General features: G+C 35.6%; 1 protein-coding gene across 3 annotated transcripts; it reads right to left on the bottom strand.

The window, feature by feature from the left end:
* Positions 1 to 6,396: 6,396 nt before the first annotated feature.
* LOC140814256 (inactive poly [ADP-ribose] polymerase RCD1-like) lies at positions 6,397 to 14,436 on the bottom strand. 3 transcript variants are annotated; one of them, XM_073173176.1, is made up of 7 exons: positions 14,267 to 14,436; positions 9,689 to 10,925; positions 8,948 to 9,186; positions 8,350 to 8,423; positions 7,736 to 7,909; positions 7,546 to 7,641; positions 6,397 to 6,641 (listed from the first exon to the last, which is right to left on the bottom strand). In XM_073173176.1, the coding sequence occupies exons 2-7, from the start codon at positions 10,798 to 10,800 to the stop codon at positions 6,597 to 6,599; spliced, it is 1,740 nt and encodes a 579-aa protein (XP_073029277.1). In that variant the 5' UTR covers positions 10,801 to 10,925; positions 14,267 to 14,436; the 3' UTR covers positions 6,397 to 6,596. The 3 variants fall into 3 exon arrangements, with proteins under 3 accessions (XP_073029277.1, XP_073029278.1, XP_073029280.1); XM_073173177.1 differs by lacking the exon at positions 14,267 to 14,436 and adding an exon at positions 12,011 to 12,918; XM_073173179.1 differs by lacking the exon at positions 7,736 to 7,909.
* Between the last annotated feature and the right edge of the window lie 1,977 nt (positions 14,437 to 16,413).

Genomic DNA, 16,413 nt, shown 5'->3' with positions numbered 1-16,413 from the left:
GAGCTTTCGTGGCAGAGCAAGACCAGAAAGACATGGAGAATGACAGGCAGGGCAAGAGGCCCTATCAGGCGCCCCAACAACAGCAGCAACAACAGCAATTCAAAAGGCCTTTCCAGGGACTGCCAGGAAAGAGGCCGTTTCAAGGGCCGCCGAAGGCAAAGGTCCTATACCGCAAGGGAAGGCTCCTCAGAAGTCTGGTGAGTATCCAGTGTTCCCGAAATGCAACCGCCAACATATGGGACAATGTTTATGGGGTTCGGGCAAATGCTTCAATTGTGGAGCCAGTGATCACATGCTGAAGGACTGCCCGCAATGGAGGCAGCCAACTCAGGTGAGAGTGTTCTCCATGCATGTAGACGGGGCGAACCCAGACACGACCATGTTGACTGGTAACTTATTTAATTCAGCACCATATTATTTTTGACATGAATGTTTCGAATTTGATTTGGAATATTATTGTGTTGTTCCGTATTTTTGGTGACTTGGGATAGAAATCTCCAATTATGCATGAGGTTAAGATTAGTATTTTGGGGTGTAAGTTTTTGTGTTGTACTAACATCTCTCATGAAATATCTTTAAAAAAAAGAGTGGCCACGAAGGTCTTGATAGATTCCAGGGCCACACACTCTTTTATCTCAGAGACGTTCGCTAATCATTTAGATGTCAAGTCCATTGGACTCGACGTGAACTACTCAGTGACAGTCCTATCAGGAGAAGAGTTATCAGCTACTAGCGTGGTCAAAGATATTGATCTTGAACTGCATATCCACCTAGTGTATGTCGATCTGATTTTGTTGTCGATGCTACAGTTTGACATTATCTTGGGAATGGACTGGCTAACAAAGAACAGAGTTCTTATTGACTTTCAGAAAAGATCAGTGTTGGTAAGACCATTGGGCATGGAGCAATTTCTTTTTGAGCCAGACACGTGGAGAAGTTTCCCACGCATGATCTCTTGCATGCAGGCACAGAAATGCTTCAATTGTGGAGCCAGTGATCACATGCTGAGAGAGAAGTGGAGTTCGCCATTGACTTTGTACTAGGCACTGTGCCATTCTGTAAGGCACCGTGCCGTTTGGCTCCAGCAGAGATGTCAGAGCTCAAACAACAAATTCAGGAGCTCCTAGACAAAGAATTCATCCGCCCTAGTTTCTCACCATGGGGCGCACCAGTACTCTTCATAAAGAAGAAAAATGGAAGTATGAGGTTGTGTATCTGTGATGCCCCGAAAATTTAAAAGTCCACGCGAACCATATGCACGCAAGTTATTAAATTCTCCTGTATTTTAATTAAATGTTTTAATTGCATGAATTAATTATGTTGTGCACATTTGCATGTTTAAAATATATTTTTCTACATGGTTGCATTAAAATGTATTTTTAAAAGGCTATTCGAGTTGAGATCGAGGAACGGAGACCGATGACTGAAAAATAGAAAATGCTTTTATTAAATAATTGTTTTTAATTATTTAAAATAAGGTTGATTTTTTTTTCAAATTTTTGAAAATAAGGGGTTTTGAGTTGATTTTATACGTCGGGACGTAATTTTTATTGGTATTGGATTTTCAACAAAAATATGAACATGTTGGCAACCCGGCTAATAAATTCACAAACTTATTTTAACAAAATTATTTTTATATTTTAATTAAATTCTAATTAAGCATTAATGGGACTAATTTGTGTGCTTAATGGGCATAAGCTTAATTAAGGAAATAATTAACTATATATTATGTTAATCCCACCCAAAACCCTACACAAAACTCATGCCACACACCCTCATAAACCCTCCAAACACACGACACACACATACAAAATTTGGAGAAGAAAAATCGAAATTTCAAGGGAGATTTCTAGCCAAGGGTGTCGTCCCCATTCTTCGCAATCGTCAACATAAATTCGTGCGTAACGCATATTTCTCTCCTTCAAAACATCATCACACCATAATATGTTTTTATGCATGAAAACTATGGAAAACAAGTGTCACTTTGAATTATTTCGGATTTATGGCATATGTCAAACTTTTGGCTTGTATTTTCCTTCAAAAATCATGTTTTTGTATGGTTAAAGGGCTGCCATGATTTAGGTTATGATCACACATTGTTTTACATGGGTTTGAAGGCCTAGAACACAGACACAATCACAACAACAAGAAACATGCAAGGTGGAACCAATTATGGCATAGGTTGATCACATGGTTCAGTGTTCATGGGATAATGGCTTAGCCTGGGTTCGGTTGGGGCCAGGACCGAGCTAAGACCATGAGCAAGTCAGGGGTATAGTCCTAGCCATGCTAGAACTCGAGTTAAGATGGCTTGGAGGAGTCCTAGCCAACAAGGACTCCACCCGAGAAAAAAAGGGTGCAGGCGCTGGTTGTGCAGCTTGCACAGGGTTAAGTGGCTCGGCTAGGGGGCTTTGGGGCTGGGCTAGGCTAGGTCCTTAGGGTCCTAAGAGGGTGCACAAGGGTTTGTGTAGGGGCTGGTGCGGCCTGGTTGGTTGCTGGTCTAGAGGGAACGTAAGGGAAGCATGGCAGCTTGTGCTTCGCGTGAGGTTGCTGTCATTGGCAGTGCTTCGGGTGCGAGTTCAAGGTTTGGGGCTGGCCTGGGCGTGGTCCTAGGGAAGGTTAGGTCCATGAGGGGTCGAGTGGTTTACAGCTGGTTGAGTCCTAGTCCAATTAGGAGTCCTAATGCCACTAGGATACACACTTATACACATGCATGCACTTGGGTCCAGGGTTCATGGGCTTAAATGCGGGCCAGGGGCTGTTCTTGGGATTGGGGCTGGTCAATAAGGTTCATACATGGGTTGGCTTGGGTTTGGCTTGAAGTGGCTCGGCATGGCTCGAGTAAATTGAGAGATGGCTCGGTAGGTTATCTAATGTGTCAATTTCAAAAATTTAAGAACAAAAATTGAATCCATAAGTCCACAGGTGTGGCTCATGACTTGAAAGGGTAAAATAAATCATAAAAATGTTATGCTTAAAATTTGGGATCAAAATAATGAGTTTTGTATTTATCTGGTATTTTATCGCCGCACGAAGCATTAATTAACGAATTAATTGAAACGCCTAGTTCTAAGCTTTATAAAATAATAAAAAAATTATATTTAAGCTCAAATATTTATTAAAAGTCTAATTTTTTAATTTGGGAATTTATATTTGGGTTTGGTTTAATTCGGGATTAAAACACATTAATACGTCACATTTAAAGATTAATTTAAAAGTCCTTGATTTATGCTAAATATAAATATGATAAAATTCATGTAAGCTTAAATAATTTTTGGGACATGTTAGAGTCAACGAAATTAATAAATGTCAAAAACGTGAAATTTTACGTTTAGGGATAAAATGGTCATTTTACTCCTAGAAATTACTAAACGTCATGGCAGTGTCCAGAATTCTGTTTTATATGCTAATATGATTATTTGGAATGTTATAAATTTTTATATGTTAAAATGTTATTTTAAATGTTCATGGATATGTATATGTTAAAATGTTATTTTTAAAACGTTTATGGATTTTATGGTTTAATTATGGACATTTAAAGAACATGCCGCATGCTTGGGTAAAAAAAAAGTTACATGCATGTTTAAATTTTATAAAGTGATGATAATATGAAACGTTGAAGGAAGTGAAGTAATTGTGACTAATACGATGATATGTTGGAAATTTCGTGAGGGTTATTGTCCCAGTGGGAACCCGACGATCGTGTTTCCTTTGATACGGATATGAATATGTATATGTATACGATGATATGTTAATACATAAGACCAATGCCCAATTGACCGGTGAGAGTGTAGCTGGTGTCCCCACCGTCCAGTACTGTGGTTACATGTAGATGGATCCATCGCCTAACACGTAGGTGTAGACGTAGATGAACACGAAAGTCACAATTAATGATCTGAATTCAACGAAAGGAAAAAAGAATACGTATATGTTGATGATAATACGAATATGAATATGTTGAGGATGATATGAATATGTTTATGAAAATGTTTATGAAAAAGGATCATGAAAATGTTTTTAATGTTTATGCATCATGAAAATGTTTACAAAAATTTTCATGTTTGAAGTTTATGCATCTTCATGAAAACGGTATTTTGAGTACAAGTATTTTCACTGTTGTATGTGACTTTTATAAGTATTATGTGGTATCAAGAATATGATGTCTTGAGTCTTTAGACTCACTAGATGTGATTGATGCAGGTGAATATGATATTAATGATGAGGGAGGCTTGGATGTCTGATTTGACTGGACTGGAATTGCACATAACCCGAGCACCACCGCTTCTATTTTCCGCACTTATGATTTAAGTTTATGATTATTTTAAAGATTTTAAGACTTTTATTTATGCTTTTTGAGAGATTTTGAGAGGTTTAGTATGACTACACTTTTCAAATAATGCTTTATGTTTGGTAAAACGTTTGAGATTTTATGATTTAAAATATTTTCCTTTGATTTTTGAATGTTAGTTGATTGATAATTTTTAAAATGGTACAAGTAGTTTCAAAGTATTTATATATATGTAAGTAAAAAAAATTTCTAGCAGAAAACGAATAAGCAGACGTTTCAGTATCGATTACCGAGAATCGAACAAGCTAACTATCAAGAACAAATACCCGCTACCAAAGATCGAGGACTTATTCGTTCAGTTGCAGGGAGCTACAGTGTTCTCTAAGATAGATCTACGTTCTGGGTATCATCAACTGAAGGTAAAAGATGCAGATGTTCATAAGACAACCTTCAGAACTAGATATGGGCATTACGAGTTCTTAGTGATGTCATTCGGACTTACGAATGCTCCTGCGATTTTTATGGACCTTATGAATCGACTATTTCAGCTGTACCTAGATCAGTTTGCCATAATATTCATTGACGACATTCTTATCTACTCGAAGAGCCATGAAGAACACAGTCAGCATTTGGGTACAACTTTGCAAGTCTTGCAGAGTCGCAAGTTGTTTGCAAAATTCAGTAAGTGTGAATTCTGGTTGGAGAAAGTAGCATTTTTGGGACATATCATATCTAGCAGTGGCATTGAGGTGGACCCAGCTAAAGTGGCAGCAGTGAGAGAATGGGTTGAGCCGAAGACCGCGTCAGAGATCCCTAGTTTCCTAGGCTTGGCAAGCTACTATAGGAAATTTATTCAAGGGTTTTCTTCGATTGCAGTGCCACTCACTTCATTGACCAAGAAAAATGTTAAATTGTTATGGAGTTGAGAATTTCAGAAATCTTTCGATTCTTTGAAGTAAACTCTTATTACAGTGTCAGTTTTAGCCATGCCATCAGGGCAAGACAATTTGGTATTGTACACAGATGCTTCTAAGCTCGGGTTAGGCGCAGTATTGATGCAGCACGGTCGAGTTATAGCTTATGCATCCAGACAGTTGAAAGTCCATGAGTAGAACTACTCGAATCATGATCTCAAGTTAGTTGTTGTTGTCTTTGCGTTGAAGATTTGGAGACATTATTTGTACGGCGAGAAATACCAGATAGTGACCGATCACAAAAGTCTCAAGTATTTCTTCACGCAAAAAGAACTTAACTTGATACAAAGACGGTTGTTGGAGTTAGTGAAAGACTACGATTGTGAAATTGGCTACCATCCAGGGAAAACTAATGTTGTGGCAGATGCTTTGAGCAGAAAGATTGCAATCATAGCACAGCTGTCACCGGAGAGTTCTCTTCAGTCAGAGATTCAAAGGTTTGGCCTGGAAGTTTATCCTAAGAGCAGAGCTCCTAAGCTGTCTAATCTCATAGTCCAGTCTTCTTTGCTAGACCAAATCCATAGAAGTCGGCCTTCAGATGAGCAGTTACAGAAATAGATACTGGAGGATGAGGCCAAGGACAGTGTACTCTACATAGTATCAGATGATATTGTGAAATACAGAGAAAGGATATAGGTGCTTAGTGTTGATTCGATCAGAGAGGATATTCTGACAGATGCACATGCATCTTCATATTCCGTTCATCCAGGAGGTACCAAGATATACAAAGATTTGCAGATGCTGTATTGGTTGTCAGGTACGATGTGAGACATCTGTCGATTTGTATCTGAATGTCTCACTTATCAGCAAGTGAAAGCAGAGCATCAGAGATCAGCAGGAATTCTTAAGCCGCTCTCTATCCCCGAGTGAAAATGAGAAAATATCACATGGATTTTGTTGTTGAATTGCTGAGATCAGTTAGAAGATCTAACGTCATTTGAATTATAGTGGATCGACTTACTAAATGAAATAACCCCTCTTCAAGCTCTTTCCCAGAAGGAACACCCAGATAGACCTATGTGACCATGTTTTCACAGGAAAGATATTTATTGGAAAGAATGTTTCCCCGAGTCCAGGAGTCGAACATATTTTAATTGATACGAAATCACTATATGCTGGAATTTGAACAGAGGATTAAGGTCCAAACAAAAACAGTTACTAGCCTTTAAAGAGATCCAATTTACAATCAGTACAAGAGTACAGCAATGTGTAAACACAGTATTGGGGAAAGCCGAACCATAAAGTAAAAGTTAATACACATCCATAGATATTCATTATTCACAGCTTCCTAAAGAGGGGATATGGCCGACTCAAAGGCCTTGTTGATTCTCCGACTATTGGGCCGGAGAAACCGTTTCTGTGTTCGATTTGGGTGATAGCTGCAATAAAACACCAAGAATGACCAAAAAATCAGAAAATAATGTAGCTTGAAATCTGACACAAACTTCTAGACATAAAGTGAAAATCAAATAGATATACAATGCCAAATCGTTTATGGATTGTCATGGATCCAGTACAAAATTATTTAGATGCATTCCAAAAAACAGGTATTGCCATGGTATTGATGGGGTACGTACTAAATTGTTAAATGCTCAAATTTTGCATGAATCAAGGCAACACGAGATGAAAGATAAGCGACATTCCATTGCAAAAATTTCCAACAGGCTGGAAGTTGAAAGGAAATGTAGCATGCTAAATTGATAATAGGTGAATGGACTAGACACGATACTTGTAAAACATATTAGATTTCACATTTTTGAAGCAGGGTTTGTAATCTAAATTCTCAAAAAGGATGTATAATCGGGATAGATTGAAGCAAGATGCAAAGCAAAGAGTTTTTAATGAAAAGAAAAGTGCTTATGCAGTCTGGTCGAGCAGATGCATCAAGTTCAGAAACTTCAAACTTTTTCAGCAAGAAATGAAATAAGATGTGAACATTTGGATTTATTGGCAGTAAAGATAAATCCTCTTTAAATTAAGTTTTCAATAATGCAATCATGGTTGTATAGGCTATGCTCGAGGTTTCGACCCCTATGACCCATTTGAGTGCACACCCTTGGTCAGTGGCACGCACAACTTTCTGCACACAAAAATATAGAATTTTTTTCCCACATTGAGATTCCAAAATTCCATGCATGATTGCAAGGGACCCATGTACTTTAGTCAATCTTAAGCCTTTAATAACTATGGTCACAAGCTTAGATTTAAAATTTCATGAAACATACAAACACGACATAAGATAAGCGCTCTGATAGATGTAAAGAACAAGCAAACAGGTCATACCTTGCTCTGCAGATTAAGTATTGAGGACTTCAGCAAAGCATCACCGACAATCAACCTTAACTTCTTCACAAACTCTTCCCGGTTTATCTTCTTATTCTGCCAAGAATTATGTAAACAAGACAACCAACAACTTTAAAGACTTATATAGTAGACATTTACAAACAAGAAAATTAAGTTTCAACAAACAGACCGTGAACAGCTCATAATTGGACATGACAAGCTCCATATTTTTAGGAGGAATTTTATTTGAGATGGCAGCAAACAGCACAGAAAATGGCATCCACGGGCTGTTGGGAATTCTTGCGGAAGTTGAACGATTAATTAAAGGTGTATGTGATGTTACATCTGAATGACCAAAGCTTCCCTAGAGTAACCAGAATCCACCTCAAGTGAGAAATAGCAATACAAAAGAACACTTTGAAAACAAACCAAATCAAGGGATATCAAAAAGCCCTCAAGTTAATGTCAGTCATATGATCATTATCATGAATATCACCATAATCAAATAAATGCAAATAACTTATACCCACCAAACAACACTTAAAGCAATCAACTCCTGATGAGCGCAGGTGAGGCCAATAGGACATAACTATTTGGAAGAGCCAGACTTCAGACAAATGCTATTAACCTTGTCCAATTTTAAAATGCTAACAAAAATACTTACATTCTTCGTAACTTGAATTTTTTTATCAATCTAAAAAATTCATGATTCCTAGCTGACAATAGGGATTTCATACCAAATGAAAAAATGAAAGTAGCACCAAGAAAGAAAGAGGTGGCAAATAAAATAAAATCGAACATTACCTTAGCCTGAGGTTCTTCATCGTGATTAGTGATCCCTGAGACATCTATCCTGTTCTCTGTCTCAACTGAGGGTCCTGCACAATTTTATCAGACAAAAGCTCAAGCTACTCAGAGAGTTGGGAGAAGAATAAATAGTTTATCTGCCCAAAGGCCAACGGTAAATTGCTTCCCAATTTTTTGCCATCCGAAAAGGTTGTTACTAATAACTGTGCAATGCTGTCAAATAAGACAAACTCGAGTGAGTCAACTCATACCCCTTAAAACTTGTAGGAGGCAAGTAAATTGTTGTACGAAAAAATTCCCTCAGACTTTTAGATATTCTTACTAAATATCTCGAAAAGTAAATCGATAAATCTATATACAAAAAAGTGGGTAATTCTAAAGAAACTTCTTGATAGAAGCAACTTTCTCGTACTCATAAAATCATCACCCCATCAAAATTGAAATAAAACATAAAATAGGAAAATATCAAGCTACTTGGATTCTTAGCATTCGCATAAGGACAGATAAGACAGCTAATGAAGTCACATAAAATGCCACAAAAACAAGATTTATCCTCGTAACAAGAATAGAAAATTTCACTGGGAAGAAAAATCACCTCCATTAGAAAACACCTTGAAACTTACGACAGATTCTGGGAATATATGAGAATGCATGTTCATGTTCCATACAATGTAATGCTTCGGATCTTCAAGGTTGTCAACTCCACTGTCAAAATTCTCATCACTTGGGTGAAACTGAGCCGAACCCAAATGGACACACTCCATGTTTCCCATTATTACACGACAAAGTACCATATTTCGAGTATCATTTTCGTCACTATCAAAATAGCTTGCACTGCAAAATAGAAAAGATTCTTAACAAGAACTTACGTTAAGAGACATAGTACACTTAAGTTAAGCTGAAATACGACAATACTATGAGACAAAATGAAAGAGTACTAATAAACTTGGGTAAAACCATGGGCATGACAAAAAAAACATAGATCATTAAAAATTTAAATAAAAGAAAACAAAATCACGTGGGTCCAAATTAGATAACTAAAATTACCAGCGGGCTATGATTCAACCTATATTAGCACCAGAAATTACTCGTCTCCTTGAAAATTGTTGTTCCAATGTCAAAAACAGAATGGGGAGAATAACTCTATAATTTGACCTTGAAATACCATGTCAAGAATATCTAACTGAGAATACAAATACCAATAGCACAGTTCTATGATCCCAACATCATCACGAGTTCAGGATCCATAATCTATATATTAGTAGAAGTTAATGACAAAAAAAAAAGTAGAAATTAACTATTCAATCGCAAAGGAAGAAAGTAGAAAAAACTATACCTGAGATCACTGCCATTAGCAGGTATGAGATCAACCCCAAAACCATATAAGGGCTGAATTTTTGATCGCTGGAAGTAGCCAATTCCATACTTCAGTATACTAGACACCATTCCTTTGGAACAAGGAAGCCAAGCATAGAGGACATTTGCACTCCCCCGGTATCTTTCAGTGATTTCAATCTGTTTCTGAAAAATTTCATAGCGTGCATCAACTGCAGTACTTGTGCAATGTTGTATGTCAACTATTATTGCTTTTGCAAACACGTTGATGCCTTGGAAAAACCGGTCTTTTATAGCAGCAATATCAAATGACCTCTCAACAGGATTTGCTGCCACAACCATGTCGGGTTCCAAGTTTTGAATTTTATCATATTGATCATCAATTTTGGCACAACTATCAACAATTTCATCACCAGAACTTTTTGGTGCAAAATTCTTGTCTGTGCACACTTGCTCAAAATTTTCACAGGACTCCCCACTAAAATTATCCAGATTGAAAGAGTCTAGTCCTTTTATCTCCAGCTCCAAGTGCAACTTGATATCATTGCATCCAAGAGGTTTATTGGCCATAAGGTCCTCGCCTTCAGTATATTCATAGTGACACCCTTGTGCTTCGTCATACTCACCGAATATTTCGGGGAAAAAACAATTTCCAGAAACATCTATCCATGCAATAGGCTTCCGATAACCTGTATTCAAATCAAACTGCATCATGTGCAGAAAGTCCAGTAAAATCTTATTACCGTCAAGCTCAACCTCTACTGCAGTTTTCTTAACAAGGTCTTTCTTTAGAAAGGAAACGATATATTGGGGAAAATCATTCCATTCGCCGTCATGATAATGCATCAGGCGGTTGGGAGGCCCACTTTTTTTAAAGTTAGAATAACACTTCAGAAAATGTTTCCCAGAGGGACTAACGCAACTGCTAAATTTTCTCACATATCCATCAAGCTTTCTCCGCTTGCCAAGCTTGTGGATGGAAGAACTACGAGTGGATTGCCGAGGCAAGGCCATGCTGGTAGCCCCAATAAAATAGGTCTCACATCCAGAGGACCGTTTTCTCTTTAGGTCAACATCATGTGGACCACTATCCAATACCTTTACGCACTTCATTTTGATTTCTACCGACCACTGGATCAATCACTATCCACCAGCTAACAGCTGAAGGTTTCACAAACAAGAAGTCCGTACAATGAAGCCTTGGTCTTGTTTCAAAGAAACAAACCCATCAGGGTGACCTTAGAACACAGTTGAAGATTTATGTATAAACAGTTAGTGAAACTCAAATAAAATTCATGAGAAGGATATCAGTGTTACGCTAAAATAAATTACTCAACACAAACCGAATAATAAGAGTAGGACAAAAAGAGCATAATGTGACAATTTCTAGAAAACACAACTTCGAAGTTATATACCACCAAAGCAAAGATAAACGATAATGCATTTATAGACTTTCTTTATTATCTCGTGAAGAGAAGAAGCTTAATATCAAAAAGGAAAGAGCCACCAAAGAAATAATTCCTGTGGAATGAAAGACGTGGTAACTAAGGGATATAATATGCTAATGATACATGTAAAGTGTAAACAGTAAGTGATACTATCAAGGAAGTAAAAATTTTAGGATGCAACACTAACCGTGAACAAAAACAGAAATACAGAGAACATCACTTATATTCTGACTTAGCGTTCCCGTAGCAAACCAGTTTTGTTTAAAAAAACAAATGAACCCTCATGCCCAGTGTGACGCAAAATCGAAGGAATGTCTTGAAAAATATACCGACATAAATAATAGAATGAAAAAATCAAGTGGTATTCTATCAGGGCATCCTAAAGCAGGAAGCACATCCCAGCCAACTATTTTGGTTGCAGCTAATAAGACAGTTCCTAGTCCAACAAGTTAAAGAAAAAATAGATTGTCAAGTGTCAGCTAATTGGACTTTGAAATTTTTATCAAATAGAACATTAAACTGATAGAAAAATACAGATATTTGTTCGGCATAAAATTGGCGATACTTAATAAGTCATTTCTTTGGGACAGAGAGTCATTAGAAGTAACAACATGGTCAGGGTTAATAAAACCGCTTGCCAATTTAATGACAGTGCTCAAGATGCCTTATTAGAAAGTGAAAACTACGAAAATAGCATGGAAAGATGGTGCCACTAAATTGAGGTACTCAGATGAAGCAGGTAATCAAATTTATGCTTTTAAATACTACATAAACTTTCATTGGAAATTTTAAAAGCATGTACCCAAAAAAATCCAAATTTCGATAATTGTGTAAGCTCATTCAGAAAAATAGTTTTCTACGCTCGTTCCTCGTACCAGAATGAAAGAAGGTTTGAACTTCGTACACAATCCTCCAGGCATCACATGAAGTATGCCTCTCTCTACTTTGGAAACAGGAAGACATACAATAGGTGTTCATGAAATGGATGAAATTGGCATACGTGTTTTGGCAATAGAACACTAGCTAAAAATGGGCCAATTGGCTAAAATTTATTACTCATATACATCCACATCTACTCGTGAGCGATTGAGTACATTACTTTTACAACTGCAAAAGCACGCTAAAAGAGAAAAAAACGATAATCAATGAAAACACCGTAACTTTTAACTTTTTTTTATCATGGGTTCATAAAGAAATGTCTCCTGAAAGTAATATAATTCTTCGATTTCTTTCTGACCCTCCAAGTGTGGGCATTGACAAACACCACAAGGGGAAGGAACATCAGGCACAAAAATTACTTTTGGGATTTCCATTCTCTGCAAGTTCAATTCTTTCCAACATCAGATGGTTTAATTGCTGTAAACAGTATCTCTAGACAAATATCAATACATTTAAGGACTTCGAGAGCGGCAATCCATCAGTCAAAAGCTCGTATCATTGACCGTACAAGGTTCATTTTCCACAAAGAAAATAACAGTGGGACTCCAGAACATATAACAGATACTAGTTAGATGTACTGCCACCTCAAAATCTGGAAGTAAAGAATCAAGATGTTGATTCAAATTTCATAAAAGAAATCATAAATGCATTCTTTTGCCCTTCAGAGATTGAATTCAACACCATAATTGCATTCTGGGGGTAAAGAATTGAGACTCTGCAGTCAAACTTCATAAGATTCCACAAATGCATGCTTTTGGCCTTTAGATATCTGTTTCCTGTTTTACTTGGCAAGCTCCATTCAAAAAATTAAGTTCCAGACTGGGTAAAATAGGTGATTTGCAGCAAAACTGATGGTGGTAAAACAAGTTAGTTTAAAAATTTTGGAAGATGCATATATAAATCTATGCGCTTGATGCCCAACACATTAAAGACAGCGGAATTAAACCTGTAAAACTACTTACTATTTCTTATCATCAACAGCTTTTTCATTTTGCTATTGGTGATCACATAAGTGATAAATATCATTTCTTCGACCAATTAAAAATATTTCCAAACTCGACTTCATACCAGGTATGCATGCTGGAATCAAAAAGTTTTTCTATCAAATCTTTTAATTTTGCCATGAATCTTTATCGACAAGAAATGACAAGCTTGACAGATTAAAATTCAACGAATTAAATGTGCAACGACTAGTTGGAAAATAGCATTTTCAATGGTGTTGGACTGTTGGGTCCAACTAATCCAAACAAACCAATTATCCGGCACAATGAACCATAATCAGTCTGACCGATCAAGAAACAGTTGTATGTTCCACGTGAATGCATCAGTTTCCAAAAACAAAATTGCAAAGACAAATAATATTAATTATCGGATGATTCTGAGTTCTGACACAACTGAACAGCGCGCACAAACAATAGCTCATAGGTATAAATGGAAAAAGTATTGTAAATCACGAAAATGACACTCAGGAGATAAAGATACGAGTTTCCCTGTTTTTATATTCGTATGAGCCAATCAGAGACAAACCATATTAACTCAAGAACATACACAAATTTCAAAGATGAAGACCGTGTCAAAAGGGGAAGAGGGATCGCACAATCGTATCATGAACGCTCAATGTATGCCAATTTTTCACGAACTGAAATCAGATTGTCCAATTTTTTTTCATTTTGTTAAATCAAAAAAGAACTTAAGGTGAATTTTATAACCAAACAAATCACAACATGACAATTTAAATTGAATTTCTTCTAGCTACAAAAAAAATCATGAAAATCATTTTTTTTTAAATCGTGTCAAACCAGAAAATTAACCAAACCTCCCAAATCAAAAAAAAGAAAAAAAAATGAGTACACAAAAACGCAGGATTTTCACTACGGAGGGAATCTCAGAGTAGTAAAAAATTCAAGAATTCTTTCCTTTCCAATAAAATTACTTCATAATTTCCAAAAAGAACACTTTAATCTGCCCATGAAATTATAGATCTATATTTTTTAAATCCTCTGTGGAACCGAATCAAAACTCCAAAAAGAACACTTCAATTTTCCCATGAAATTCATTGCAGATCCATTATTTTCTCTTTAATTCTCCGTGGAACCGAATCAAAACCAATCGATCCAAAACAAAATCACATACGTGTATAAACCATACACAATCACGAATATACATACACCATTCGTAGGTAAAAAATATACCTGAACACGTATACATCGAAATACAAACAGAGAGAATACTCGACAAATTAATTTTCTACTTCATTTTCCTCCTGCCCATATGCAATTTGCAAACCCTAGTTAAATAATCAATGATAAGAAAATTTCTTTTTAGTCCTTGAAATATCTAATATTTACAATCATCCTCTAAATTTGGATACTTGTGAAATTGTGAATGTAAGGTCCTTTGATTTAGTGGTTTTTTATTAATTTTTTTTTAAGCTATCTATTAAAATTGATTTTTTAAGTAAAATTGTGTTATTTTTGTTTTTGGATAAATTTGATAAATGCGATTTTCAAATTCATTTTTTAATTCATTAATTGATATATATTTCCTATTATACTTCTATAGATGTAAACAATATCCATACATATTGAAAATCTAAAAAAAACCTAAAAACAATTGTTAGTTCTCACATTTCATTGAGTATAAGTTATTCATATAAAACTTATTTAATGTTGATTTTGTTGTATTGACAGTAATTTTTTATATCATCTCTCACTTCTTTCATTTGTCTAATGTTGTCTTGTCTTAGCTTCTGCAGTTTTGTACATCTATCATAGATATAATTATTTTTACCATCTTGCTCAATTTCTTACAAATCATCAATATTTTATAGTTGTTCAAGAATATCTCAAATCGCATCATACAATCTTATGAATTGCGCAAAGCAAAACACGCTACTATAATTTTGAATTGGGTTTCCGGAGAAAATGTAGGCATATTTGTAATATTTCATCACGCCTTGTATGCTCCAAATGCTCTTTCAATAACCATTCTTAAACTTGAATGATAATAATTAAACACTGTATTTCTTGATATGAATTTTGGAGCCACTCGAAATTGAGGTAAATGATATTTATTATGAAAAGTCTACTACTCGTTTTTCTTTAAAATATACTAGAAATATTTTTTCTTCTCTAAGCTGGCTGAAATATATCAATATATATAAACATATAATTTTGCATCATTTAAAATAAATCACCAAATATTTTACTCAAAACCAAAAACGCATGGCAAAACGTAGAATCGTCAACCAAAACTTAAAACTAACATTTTTCAAAATAAAGCATAAATTTTTTAATCCTTTCAAAACCACACAAAAGCATAAAAGTTATAAACGCCATCAAAATCTTTAAAGTAATCTTAAAATCATATAAGTGAGGAAAACTAGCAAAGATCCTCGAGATATGTGCACTATCAGCCAAGCTAGTTCAACCATCAAATCCTCCATCATCAACAAAATCATGCTCACCTCCATCATTCACACAGTGAGCCTATTGACTTAGTAAACCTTAACCATATTAACAAGTAATACATATAAATTCACAAGCAACAGTGAAAGATACTTTTAATAACATAGCTTTTCATGAAGATGCATAACTTTAAATTCTTTTTCTTTTCATCATATCTTTTTTTTCTTTCATTATATATGAATACGTTTCTCTTTTATTGAATTCAAATCATTAATTTTGACTTTCGTTTCAGCTTTTGGCCGATGGATCAATCTACGTATAACCATGGTACCAGACAGGGGGACATGAGCGACACTCTCACCTGTCAACTGAGCTTTGACCTTACATATCATCATATTATTTCGTCATAAAATTCTATAATCTTTGAAAATAAACATTTTATCATTCATTATAACATTCAGGGTACTGATGGGGCGTCTAACATTTTTCATGTGTAAAATGACCATTTGTCCCTGAACCCTAACTTTCCCAATTTACACTTAGACATTAAAAAGACGACCCAAATCCATCCAAACTTAACTTAACACCTTAAAATACATTCACAAACATTTTATTGACGTACACTTAATTCCTCGATTAATTTCTCAATTTGTTTTATAACATAAACATACGTCCTGGTTTTAACTCGAATCAACTTGAAACTTTATCAAACTTGAACTATAGCTTATTAACATCTAATCATGCCCTATGCAACCCAAATCAATCCATATAAAACCTTTGATCAAGTTTATATGAAACGTCTTCCCTTGTTATTGCTTAAAAAGTAATAGAATTTTTTTAAAACCTCCCTAGCATCAGCCGAACCACCAAAAATTTACATAAAATATTTTGGAAATCATTTTAAAATAAAACAACCAACTTTATAATTGAGA

This window comes from Primulina eburnea, chromosome 15 (genome assembly GCF_022965805.1).
Source record: "Primulina eburnea isolate SZY01 chromosome 15, ASM2296580v1, whole genome shotgun sequence".
Lineage (NCBI taxonomy): Eukaryota > Viridiplantae > Streptophyta > Magnoliopsida > Lamiales > Gesneriaceae > Primulina > Primulina eburnea.
Note: the sequence above shows the minus strand (reverse complement) of the source record. Positions and strands in the feature narration are given on the sequence as shown.

Coding starts and splice junctions, on each gene's coding strand:
- LOC140814256 (XM_073173176.1), bottom strand. CDS start 10,800: ATGAAGTGCGTAAAGGTATTGGATAGTGGTCCACATGATGTTGACCTA. Junction 9,187..9,688: donor GCTAATGGCAGTGATCTCAG/GTATAGTTTTTT, acceptor TCTATTTTGCAG/TGCAAGCTATTTTGATAGTG. Junction 8,424..8,947: donor CAAGGTGTTTTCTAATGGAG/GTGATTTTTCTT, acceptor AAAATTGTGCAG/GACCCTCAGTTGAGACAGAG.